Source organism: Zootoca vivipara, chromosome 11 (genome assembly GCF_965207765.1).
Source record: "Zootoca vivipara chromosome 11, rZooViv2.hap1.1, whole genome shotgun sequence".
NCBI classification, from domain to species: Eukaryota; Metazoa; Chordata; class Lepidosauria; order Squamata; family Lacertidae; genus Zootoca; species Zootoca vivipara.
In genome coordinates this window covers 3,549,867-3,561,948 of record NC_142594.1, presented here as the reverse complement: position 1 = coordinate 3,561,948, position 12,082 = coordinate 3,549,867, and the positions used below count along the sequence as shown (strand labels likewise).

At 44.4% G+C, this 12,082-nt stretch overlaps 1 protein-coding gene across 2 annotated transcripts in view; it reads left to right on the top strand.

Moving 5' to 3' along the window:
- The window catches only part of HECW1 (HECT, C2 and WW domain containing E3 ubiquitin protein ligase 1), a 121,981-nt gene that overhangs the window by 67,269 nt on the left and 42,630 nt on the right, over window positions 1-12,082 (top strand). For both annotated transcript variants that reach the window (XM_088653734.1, XM_088653733.1), the window contains 2 exons: window positions 4,758-4,859; window positions 11,322-11,472. In XM_088653734.1, coding sequence (XP_088509860.1) covers window positions 4,758-4,859; window positions 11,322-11,472 — 253 coding nt within the window. The remainder of the gene's footprint in view (window positions 1-4,757; window positions 4,860-11,321; window positions 11,473-12,082) is intronic.

Sequence of the window (12,082 nt, the reverse complement as noted above, 5' to 3'; positions counted from 1 at the left end):
CAGTGTGCAACATGTGAGGATCTCGCTCAGTAGGACTTGGTGTGCCAACATCTAAATCTATCTTTGTATTTGAAGAATTTTCAGACTCTACCAGTCACATGACTTCTTGGCAAAACATATAAATTGTGGGAACCAGTGGGGAAAGGGCTTCTTGTGGTGAATTAAGCCTATGCCGTATCATTGTGGTGAAATGCTAGTATCCACAGTTAGCTGAAAATGGCATGCTCATGCTTCATCTTTCAACCACTCCTTTCCTTCTGTCCCCTTTGCCTTCCAATCTGATTTCTGCAGAAGCAAAAATAACCTCAAATTTCATTTGATTTAGGCATTCGAAGCAACTTGATTTGGATTGTACTTGTGCACTGAGCTTTTTTGATATTTTGTAAATTTTGTTTGCTGTCTTGACTTTGCTTTTGGGGAGGGAGGCAGGGCACACATTTTCAAAATAGTAAAAAAAAATAGCATAGATTGCAGTCTTTGCTTTTGGTTAGTTGAGAAAAAGAAGAACATGGTGGATAATCTCTACAGCAGGCATAGGCAAACTCAGCCCTCCAGATGTTTTGGAACTACAACTCCCATCATCTCTACCTAACAGGACCAGTGCTCAGGGATGATGGGAATTGTAGTCCCAAAACATCTGGAGGGTCGAGTTTGCCCATGCCTGCTCTACAGGTTTTCAACTTTTCATATATTGTGTAATGCAGAGCTTTCCAAATTGTGTGTCATGACACATTAGTGTGTCGGCTGCAGTGTGTAGGTGTGTCACACGAACGCTCCCTGTGCTTCCCCCAGGGCTGGAAAGGGGTTAGTTTAACCTCTGGTTTGCTAGTAAAACTGAATTACTGTGTCGCAAAATGATGCACGTCTAAAAAGTTTGTAACCAACATGAAAAGTTTGGAAAACTCTGGGGTAAAGCATGTCACACAAGGCATTTCTGAGCCACACAAGCTCTGTTGGTGATCGCATTATGTGAGCCAGGTAATCCCAGAGATGGACAGTCACAACTCCTGTGATTGTAGTAACAGATGCTGTAGAGAAGCTGGCTGCCCCCAATGCATGTGGCTGGTTATTGCTGGAAGAGAATCGTGAACTAGCAAGTCAATTCCTATTCCGTTATGTGCCAGCACAACCAGATCAGCACAACCCAGGGGCGTACCCAGGATCAAAATTAGGGGGGGGCAAGGGGCGGGGGCAAGGGGCGGGAGGGGAGGGGCCACAGTGGGAATATGGGCGGGGCTACGTGGCCTGCGTCCTCCCAGCTCTTCTGAGGAGGCAGCCCCAGGCTCTTGTTCCCGGCGCGAAGCTCCAGAGGCGCGCGGGGAACGCAAGCCTGGGGCTGCCTCCTCCGCACCTCCCAGGTCTTCCGAGGAGGCGGCCCCAAGCTCCCGTTCCCGGCGCGAAGCTCCAGAGGTGCGCGGGGAACGCGAGCCTGTGGCTGCCTCCTCCACTTACACTCCCCGCTCCCGCTTAGCGCTCCTCCGCTTACGCTCCCCTCGCGCCTCTGGAGCTTTGCGCTGGGAGCCGGAGCCTGGGGCTGCCACGCTGCGCCCCTTAGCCTTTTGCTTCTGGGGGGGGCAATTGCCCCCTCCTGCCCCCCTGCCCACGGCACTGGTCGCCCCTCTGGGCAGCTCGCCCCATCCCCCGGGTGCGCTGTTTCCCTCCGTCTCTTACGTTTACACCCCACCGCTTTTGCAGCTCGATAGTGGGAGGGGGAGAGGAGAAAGTGCGATGGGTTATGGAAAGGGGAAAGGGCAGCTGGCTTCTAGAGTAGGGCAGCTGCCCTAACTTGCCCCGTGGTGGGTACGCCCTTGGCACAACCACATGATCAGGTGATTCGCCCCTGGGATGTTTACCCAGGAAAGTGTGGGACTGCTTGTGTAGCAGCATAAAATGTGCTTATGGATTTGCTCTGAAACCAATGTGTGGCTACTCCCCACACAGGGCCGGCCCACCCATGAGGCAAGGTGAGACAACTACCTCAGGTGGCAGGATCCACAGGGCCTCCAAGGAATGCATCTCCCATGGTGGCAGCAACGGCTGTGGCATGCTCCTTGAAGGCCAAATCTCCTGTTTTCTTAGAAGCCACCCCTCTAAGCAGCCTCTTAGTAAATAGGAAGCGCAGCTAGTCTCCTCCCACCCCAGAGAGGAAATTGCAGGGGCTGCCCTCTGGGGTCTCTGGGCTCTGCACCAACCCAGCTTGATTCAAAGTGGTTGATTCCCAGTTCAACTGCTGGGCAAGGTTGATTTGATTTCCCCCGTTGTTCCCGATGTAGATCTTCACTCTCTTCTTCTCTGGTGGTGGGGGGTGCCATTTTTTAGTTTGCCTTAGGTGCTCAAACATCTTGGGCCCACACCACCATCAGCCCAATTTTCTGAAGGTTAATCCTAGCACAGGAAGGAGCTTGTAGCACAACTCCTCCTACAAGGCTCGGGAATTCTTACATTATCACAGTGGCTCCCACACCACTCAGGCCAGTGTCAACTTAGGGGCTTGCACCAAGATTCTCTTAAGTGTGCCTTTCTCCCTGAGCTCATCTTCTGCCTTGTGGTTGCTGCTGCCCATTCTGTGCTCAGCTCACATCAAAAAGTGGACATCCTCCTCCTTGCTCATTCATGGCTCACTTGCTTGAAAGGGCAGGTGAACAGACAGCAGGGAAGATGAAGAGCAGGGCCAGGAGACTACAAGGACAGGCAGTGGACCACACCATTGTGGCCCACCACCAGTATAGTGTGGGCCTTGATAGGTGCCTGACGATGCTGACCCTTGACACTGGCAATCAAAGCAGTAACATTAAAATCCAGCCTAATTTTATTAGATACCTTCAGTTAGATGGAGGTAAGGTGGTAAGTAAAAGAGCAGCAGAAAGGAAGCCTGATTTTGGTGACCTAATAGTAAACTTGAGTAAAGGTATTAGTTCTCTAGGAACTTTCAGAAAGTTTTAAAATATCAAATTTTCCCAGCATGTAAACAAGTGTGACTTATATTCATCAATGGCTTTTGCTTGGGACATTTCTTTTTGTGGTTGTGATATCACTGAAGATCAGAGAACTATATATAAAATTCTGGAGGGTTGTTTTTCTTAAATCTGGCTCAATTTTTTTCTAGACAGTGTATTCAAACTGATTTTTATTAGGAAACCAAAACCAAATATTTTATTAAATTCAAGCTTAAAATTGTTTTTACGTGGAATTAAATGTGTACATTTTACTTATTCAAACTACGGTCATTTGAATTTTCCATTTTGTTTTGGCTGCAGTCCTAAAAGCCACATAAAATGAGTTGCAGAGTAAGGCAAACCCTTTGGTCTGTGCTGCTGGAGTGGGTTGGTTGGGTGCCGCAGTGTGGGCTCTGCCACCAGGGGGAGCCTCGTTGCAGCTGCTGAAAGTGTGGTGAATGGGAACACTAGCGCTGGTGGTGTTCCATCTAGCACCATAGCTGCCAAGTTATCCCTTTTTTTAAGGGATTTCCCCTTATGCTGAATAGGCTTCCTCGCGAGAAAAGGGAAAACTTGGCAGCTATGTCTAGCACTTGCCAGCATTAGGTCCCCAAATGGATTGTGAGGATAGAGCACAGGCAGCCATTGACCTGCTGGATCCTAAGCAGTGCCATCCCTCTGAGTTCCTGGGGTTCCCGCCAGCTCCTGGGTGGCACAGCACAAAGTAAATTAACCTTCCCCACCATCTTCTGCCCTGGCCAGTGTGAGTGTCAGGGTTTGGGGTGCAGCAGTTGCCCCCCCTCCACTTGGCCCTGCTGCTTCCCACCTAAGGTTTGGATTGCTGCTTAGGTTCTCTAACATCAGTTGGATGGCTGATAAATTAAGGTTTTAAGAAGTATAACCTTATTTTCTGTGCAAACCCTTCCCCCCCCCCAATAATCTCAGTCCTGTACTTGGAAAGATTCTGACATTAAAAAATGTCCAAGCCAGTAATCAAATGTTTTATTTTGGTTAAAATTTGTATGATGACATTACAACTACCCTAAGTTTATTATTATGTACCCCTGTTCTAAAACATAATAAAATAAGGGTAAATGACAAGCAATGGGAGAAAACTGTTGATTCTATGGGGTTTGAAAAATGTTCACTTAACCCTTGAATCCAATAAGAAATTCGTTATGTGTTTTAAGTTCTCAAAATAAGAATGATATATTACTACAAGATGGTTGCAGCATCTCAAAGAGATTTTAGTAATAGCAGAACTTTATGAGTGACAGTTTGCTCAGATTACGGAGGCAAGAATACCTGCACTGAATGTTAGTATTCAGAAAATACTTCCATCTTTCTTTGGGCTCTACACTTCATCTCTTCTCTATCTTATCTCAGGTCCCCCTATGTTCCTTTTGGCTATCTTTGTCTCAGCTTACTCCCTCTTGTTCGCTTATCCTTCTCTCTCTTCTCTCTCTCTCTCTCTCTCTCTCTCTCTCTCTCTCTCTCTCTCTCTCTCTCTCCTCTCTATTTAATTTATAGCTGGAGAGGTCAGGGACTGAACCAAACCCATCAGTCCTTAGTTGGGTTTACATTGTAAGTCATCAATCCTTACTATGCATTGACCCACAAAATCTTCCTTTTGACTTCATATTTCAATAGTTCTTTGCCTTGCACATTATTTTTAAAGAGGGCTTGAGGCAGCTAATACACCAGATTGCTGTTAGTACTTATCTGAAGTTCTTCCAGTCATTTGTGTTTATAGCAGTGCATTTGTAACCACTCTGTAGCATCCATGAATGAACATGAACATCTTGACTGTCTTATCCATAGGTGATTGCCCTTTACTCCATAATTCTCAGCCAATCAACCAGCTTCCCTCCATGAGGTCTGACCAACATCACTACCCAGCCATTGATGAACCTCTTCCGCCAAGTAAGCTTTAGTTTCTTAAAAATATACTACTTTTTTCAACTCAAGTTTTCCTGTTTATCTGAAGGGTACATATCACTAGGCAGTGTGTAGAACAAAACCCTGAAGAAAGTTCACCTGTCGTTCTGAAACTCTTGATTCCTCCAAAATTACGTCTGAGGAATGAACCTCCAGATTTGTTTAAAATTTTGCTTTAAGCAAATGAAGTTGCTCAAACTGAGAAACCAGGTCAGAGCCAACAGCTTTGTGAACTGAAAGAGGTAGGCAGTTCACACAGGTAATCGAGCAGCTGGTGCAAACTGCTGTTTCCTGTCCTCTAGTAGGCAATGGAAACATAAGCATATCCAACCAGTATTGTACTAATTGGACTGTTTACCGTGTTCGTCCAGGCTCAATTCATGGTTTTGGTTTTGATCCATAAAGCCCTTCACAGGACAGGGCCGACCCATCTGAAGGACGTTTTTTTCTACTGAAGTCCACAGACCAGTTGTATTCAGGTGATCAAGTCCAGCATCATAGGCCCTCATTGCAGGCAGTTAGAACTATAGTAGCAAGAGGCAAGGTTTTCAGCAGAGTGACCCCCAGACTTTGCAATGATCAATGAGGTGGAGTACAAATTGGGTTGGTTTCTATAAAGCGTCCAAGGTTGTTGTTGTTTTTTAAAGCAGGCATTTGGTTACAGTAAGCCTGCAACTTACACACATTTTACTTGTGTGCATCCAGCTTTAAAAGTGCATCAAAACTAACTAAATAAAAAGGGGTGGAAAGGAGGCAGGGTTCTGGGGAAAATGACTTTGGCAATCCCACTTGCCATTGAACCCAATAGGCTTGGACTATACACGGTTTTGGCTTTATGCATGATCCCCAGAATGTAACACCCATGTCAGTTGCTGGCTTACTCTTTTTTTATTGGCATGTGCCCTGTTTTTATCATTGTTGTTTGCTGTTTTGTTTTATGGGTTTTTTCTTGAACTGTGGCAGTTTACCGTTTTTACAAGGACGGGATAGATGGTCAGTATAGCAGAAGATTTGATAGGGTATACCTCTCTCCTGTGAAGGTGGAAGGAAGTGGAGCTCACACCATAAAAATTATATTAAAAAACTCTCTATAATTTCATTTTAAATACTTTGCCTTCACTCCATTAGTGTATCCTGCACTTGATGCAAAACTTTCTGGAAAGTTCTCCCAAACATGCCTTGCAGAATTGAATCAGAGCTACTGTTCATTTCAGCTAGGTTTTTGCAGGAAGGCAGATTGTGGCCTTGATGTGTTTAATAAATCTTCAGCTGTTTTTTTAAAAAAAGATGAGGGCAAATATCTGGAGATAATTAATGTCACACTGAATAGGGCTGGGTAATTTCAGGTTTTCAGCATTGTGATATATCACAAGCTAAACTGCAATATACCAATATATCATGATGTCTGAAATAAGGATGGAATAATGTAAAGGCAAATGGGGTAATGTCTAAAACTACTTAGGGGTTTAAAACTGATAAATTTGTACTTACCTGTAACATATAGTTACAACTGTTATTTTATAGTACAGATAATTTTTAAATTAGTACATTTTCTCTAAAATTAAAGCTGTAGCATATTAGTAGCATAGATATCAAAGGTAAAGTGAGAATGTTCCCTAAATTTTTAAAATAACATTATTTGACAGACAGAAGGGCCTCCCCTGAAGATCTCAAAACCTGGCCAATTTCATTTGAGGGAAATGCTTGGATCTAAGCCATAGAAGGTCTTATAGGTCACAACCAGCACTTTGATTTGTGCCCAGAAACAGGTGGTTAGCCAGTGGAGCTGTTATATATAGTTTGGGAACTGTTGTGTATGCTCCCTATAGCAGCCCCAGTCAACAATCTGGCAGAAGCCCCCCCAGGAAGGAACAGAGCCATTGTAAAACAGTGCCTCCAAGTCCCTTCCCGGCAGGACACCATTGAACCAGAAGGATACCATGGTCGATGCTACTGAAAGTCACTGAGAGGTCCAGCAGAACCAACAGGGACACACTCCTCCGTCCAGTTTTCAAGAAATCCACCAAGGCAACCAAAGCCGTCTGTCCTATAACCAGGTCTGAAACATGATTGAAGTGGATCTAGATCAGGCATCCCCAAACTGCGGCCCTCCAGATGTTTTGGCCTAAAACTCCCATGATCCCTAGCTAAGAGGACCAGTGGTCAGGGATGATGGGAATTGCGGTCCAAAATATCTGGAGGGCTGAAGTTTGGGAATGCCTGATCTAGATAATCAGTGTCCTCCAGAAACCCCTGGAGCTGAGATGGGATCCCAAAAATGGGATATTGAGATTGCCAATGTGGGAGGGATTTTTCAATAGAGGTCTTATAATGGCCTCCTTAAATGTGTGGTAGCTCTCACATTTCCTAGGATCCTGTACATCCTTGGGCTGTACAGATTGAAAAGTATTCACTAACAGATAGCATTTAGCATGTTAGTGGGGTGAAATTCCTGGAGTGGCAGTGACATTTCAGGAAGCAGAACTTGAACATTTCTGTTTTGTCCTTCCAGATTTATGCACTTTTCATCACTTTTAATATGCCTTTTATTCATAAGGCATCTTGCATTAACAAAAAATGTCCAGTAGATGGCATACATAATACTGTTGTAATCTTTCAGGTCTAAGATATTACCGTACTGCTTGGTGTCCAGTGTGTTAAAAAACTAGGTAAAGTTTGCAAAGAAAGCTTTATGTTTTTGTTTTTAATCCAGTTACTTTGTTTTTGGTGACCTTCCTCCACTGGGCTGAGGATGTTCCCTGAACTTCATCACTGGATTTGATTCTTACTTTGTTGATGCAGTAAAGCCAAAGGAAGCCTTCAGTCGCCTGGAGCCTTAGCTGAAGTCTGCTGTAGATTAAGGCAGAAGAAGGAAATAAGAGAAGTTCATATAATAGACAAATATGTCTCTCCTCCAAAATCTTTTCCAACCATTTTGCAAGTGAAGGCAAATTAGATTTCAGATTACCGCCAGATGGCCTACTGTTGTTTAGGAAGAATGTTTATGTGGACTCGTGGCTGTGGGTTAAACCACAGAGCCTAGGGCTTGTCGATCAGAAGGTCGGCGGTTCGAATCCCCGCGACGGGGTGAGCTCCCATTGCTCGGTCCCAGCTCCTGCCAACCTAGCAGTTCGAAAGCACATCAAAGTACAAGTAGATAAATAGGTACCGCTACAGCGGGAAGGTAAACGGCGTTTCCGTGTGCTTCTCTGGTTCGCCAGAAGCAGCTTTGTCATGCTGGCCACATGACCTGGAAGCTGTACACTGGCTCCCTCGGCCAATAACGCGAGATGAGCGCCGCAACCCCAGAGTCGGTCATGACTGGACCTAATGGTTAGGAATCCCTTTACCTTTATACCTAAATCTATGAAGATTCTATGGAGTCCAGTCATTTTCGGTCCTAGGGGCCCTTTAATTCACCCTTCTACATTTTCATCTATTATTTTACTGATAGAATTATTGACAGTGTTTATTGTGGAGATTAATTGATATGAAATCCCAAGCATAGAAGTATAAACAACTAAAAAGGTCTTCAGTAATATATCCATTTGTATCACTGAATCTTTAGTAGCTATATATTCTATGCCCCTGAACATGTTTGTCTTTCATGTGCCATGCCAATTGAATAGTTGCTGCAGGAATTGAATTATTCAGTTTTCCATTTGATTTGAAAGCCACATAGGGACGATTATTCTTAGTGGCATGACTTTTTAAAGCACATTTTTTTAACTACACGCTGCAGCCTGATCTAAAGATTTTTCATTTTTGTGGCATTTGTAATATGCCTTCATTGCTTCCTGAGTAAATCACCCTTAAGCAGGGAGAATCTATTTTATATCTGAAGGTGCAAACATGGATTATTGTATGCTTGACTTGATGGAGAAAGAGATGTGCTTGTCTTAAAGTATTTTTCCAGTGGAAGGAGTGATGGTTAGAATAAGATGAAATCTTCCTGAAAGGTCTAGGGTATGACCACTTGGAAGAATTCAAAGGACCACAGAATATTCACAACAGCTCTTCTGGGACCTGAGAGGCAAGAACTTATATGTACATTTCAAAACAAAGTAGCCTGATGTAACCATTGACCCCATTCCAGTTAAAATTCAGTACTGTTGAAACAAATAATCTTATTGCTGTCAGTGAAATTTAAGCTGTAATCCTAAACACACACCATTGTACTTAGTGGAGTATGCATAGGATGTGACTAAAAACACTTCCTTCAGAATCATGCCTGGTTCTTTGGTTGCCACTTTCTGCCATCATCTTGGCATGTCCCCACCATATTCTCCTTTTTAGCACTTGTATGTCAGCAAGCTCCTACTTCAGGTGTTTCACTGGCTGGGCTGTTTCATATGCTATGTTTTTTTCTACATACAAACTCTATGTTAAACATGAAATGGCCCTAACTCAGAGACCTTCTTTAACAACTGTCTGTGTTCTTTGCAATACTTTGTCCATCTCACTGTTGGACAGATCTTCAATGTTCACCAATTATGTGGGTACATGTACCATAATGTCTAGTACAGTGTTTCCCAACCTTGTGCCTCCAGCTGTTTTCGGACTACAATTCCCATCATTCCTGACCACTGGTCTTGCTAGCTAGGGATGATGGGAGTTGTAGTCCAAAAACAGCTGGAGGCACAAGGTTGGGAAACACTGGTCTAGTATTTGCAATCCTTCCCCACTGCTTGTCATGCCACTATGGTGCTTTCCAATTAAACTGGCAAACCTCTACCTCTGGGCTTTCAAGTTGGCATTAACCATTGTATGTGATCTGTGAGTGCTTTCTATATGATTCATTGCATTATTGCACTTTGTGTCAGGCTTACTAGCCATAGTAATTCAAATATAATCCGGGCAGGAAATGGTGGGTATCAGTGTCCCAAACAGTGCATGTTTGTTTGTTATGTAAAGTAACGTAAGGTTGTTGATTTGGAGTCCAAACATTCCATAGTGTGGCTTTTTGTCCTGCAAAGCATATGTCTACTTTTCTGCTCCTTCTACGCATGCCCACAGTTATGGATAAAATATACCCTTTTTAGGGATCGCTCTCATGAAACTTGGGACTATGAATAAGGCTAAGTATGGAATAAAGCACAGTTCCCTAGATTTTCTAGCCCCCACCAGGGTCCTTTTAAAAAATGCGCGTGATTTTGAGATACTGGCCCTGATCCAGAAGCCTTCTTTATGCAGGAGGTCCAAACCACACTTAGAAATCTCATGTATATAGGAACCATTAATTTCAGTGGATGGGACAAGCACCATTTGGTTACAGCTTTAAGACTGAAGGCTGGTTAGGAAGCTCAAGAACTGCAACTACAAAATTTGCACTAGGTAAGAGCCCCACTATGCAGTGTTGGCAGGGGTGTAGCAAGGGGGGGCGATGGGGGTGTGATGCTCCGGGTTCCACTCTGGGGAGGGTGACACTCAGCCCCCCCCCGCGAGCCAGCAGCCAGCCACCGCCCAGTAAAACGCCTCACTCAGCGGCTGGCTGCTCACTCACTTGCTCGGCCGGCACATGCTTTGCTTCTTCCTGCTTGGGCGGAGGCGAAGGGCTGGTCCGCCCCTCAGAGCAGGAAGAAGCAAAGCGTACACCAAGCAGGTGAGCGAGCAACCTGTGGAGCGAGCCTCCCAAGCCGCCCGGTAAAAGACCTCGTACGGTGCTGTGGCAGTTTGCTGGCGTCGGCGCTCCAGCGCCATACATACAGTGCCGGGGTCCTCTGCTCGTGGCTGTAGCTGTGAACAGAGGATCCATCCCGGCACCATCCTTGTATGGCGCTGGGGTGGTTTGCCGGCGGCACCGCTTCGTAACGCGCATGTGTGGCGCCACTGTGTACAACGCATGTGTCATGCATGGCGATGCCCCATCCCTAGGTGCACGCCCCGGGTGCCGGAGCAGCTTCCTCCGCCCCTGAGTGTTGGGATACACTATCCAATTTATCTGACCCTTCCCTCAACAAAAAACCTGGGCACCTCATGGTGTTGGAATTTGAACCTGTGCTGGATCCATTTTTGCCTGTACTATAGGTGGCAGAGCTAGTGCAGTTCAGGAAATCCACACAATCCAAATGTGACTTGAGCACCGTATTGCCCCTACTCTTTTGCCAGGCTGGTGTTTATGGTGTTTCCTTTGCTTCTGGATTAATTATAAAAACACTGACCTGTTAGAATGCTCCTATGCTGATGTTCTTAAACAGTGTGTTTTATCAAGTTGTTGGTCACTTCTTAAATCTTGTATTTAATTGAGGAATGTCCTTTGATCAGAAACCTGTGCAGCAGTTGTTGCTTTTTTTCTTTTTGGTAAATATGTTTGCATAATACTATACATTTTGAGCAGAAATGTTTATATATCTGAATTCCCCTAATAGTCTAGATTTCTGGATGTCCACAAATGACCTCATTTTCTGTCTTTTTCCAATTTTAAAAAAAACACCCGTTTAATGCAAGACTGGGAAGCTCGGATAGATAGCCATGGTCGGGTATTCTATGTGGATCATGTGAATCGAACTACAACTTGGCAACGTCCTACTGCAGCAGCTACTCTTGATGGAATACGCAGATCAGGGTCAATCCAACAAATGGAGCAACTCAATCGGCGGTGAGTTCATGCTAGACTAAATTTCTTTTAAAGTTCTAGCTGAAAACCATCCTATTTGCCTTCATTTCCCATGCCTATAGGATCTGGCACACACAAGAGACTGCAAGTGCAATCCTATATGTGTCTGCTCAAATCTATGCCCCACTGACTTCAGTGGAGCTTAATTCAAGGTAAGTGGGTATATAATTGCAGGCTGGGGGCATCATAAAAGGTGCTTACCAGATTAGAGACAGATTGCAGTTTTCAAGAGAGCTGAAAAAGGGAGACACACAAAAAGATGTTCTCTCAAGGAGGGCAGAGTTAATATTACAATATACACAGACTGCTGCCCCCCCCCCCGAAAACCAAGCATTGTTAAGCTTCCTTTCTGAAACAGCTAATATAACTTTCCCAATGTCCTAATATCATAGTCCTTTTGTTTCCCCACTTCTGCTCAAAACCCCTGGCTGTTGTTGGAGCAGGACAATACACAGCATAAATGCAATCAATGTCAGCTTATTTTTGTGATTGTAAGTTGTTTTAAACTGTATTTTATATTTTATTTTAATGTAACCTGCCCTGGGCCTTTGAGTGAAGGGGAGGTAATTATTATTATATATTATATATTACG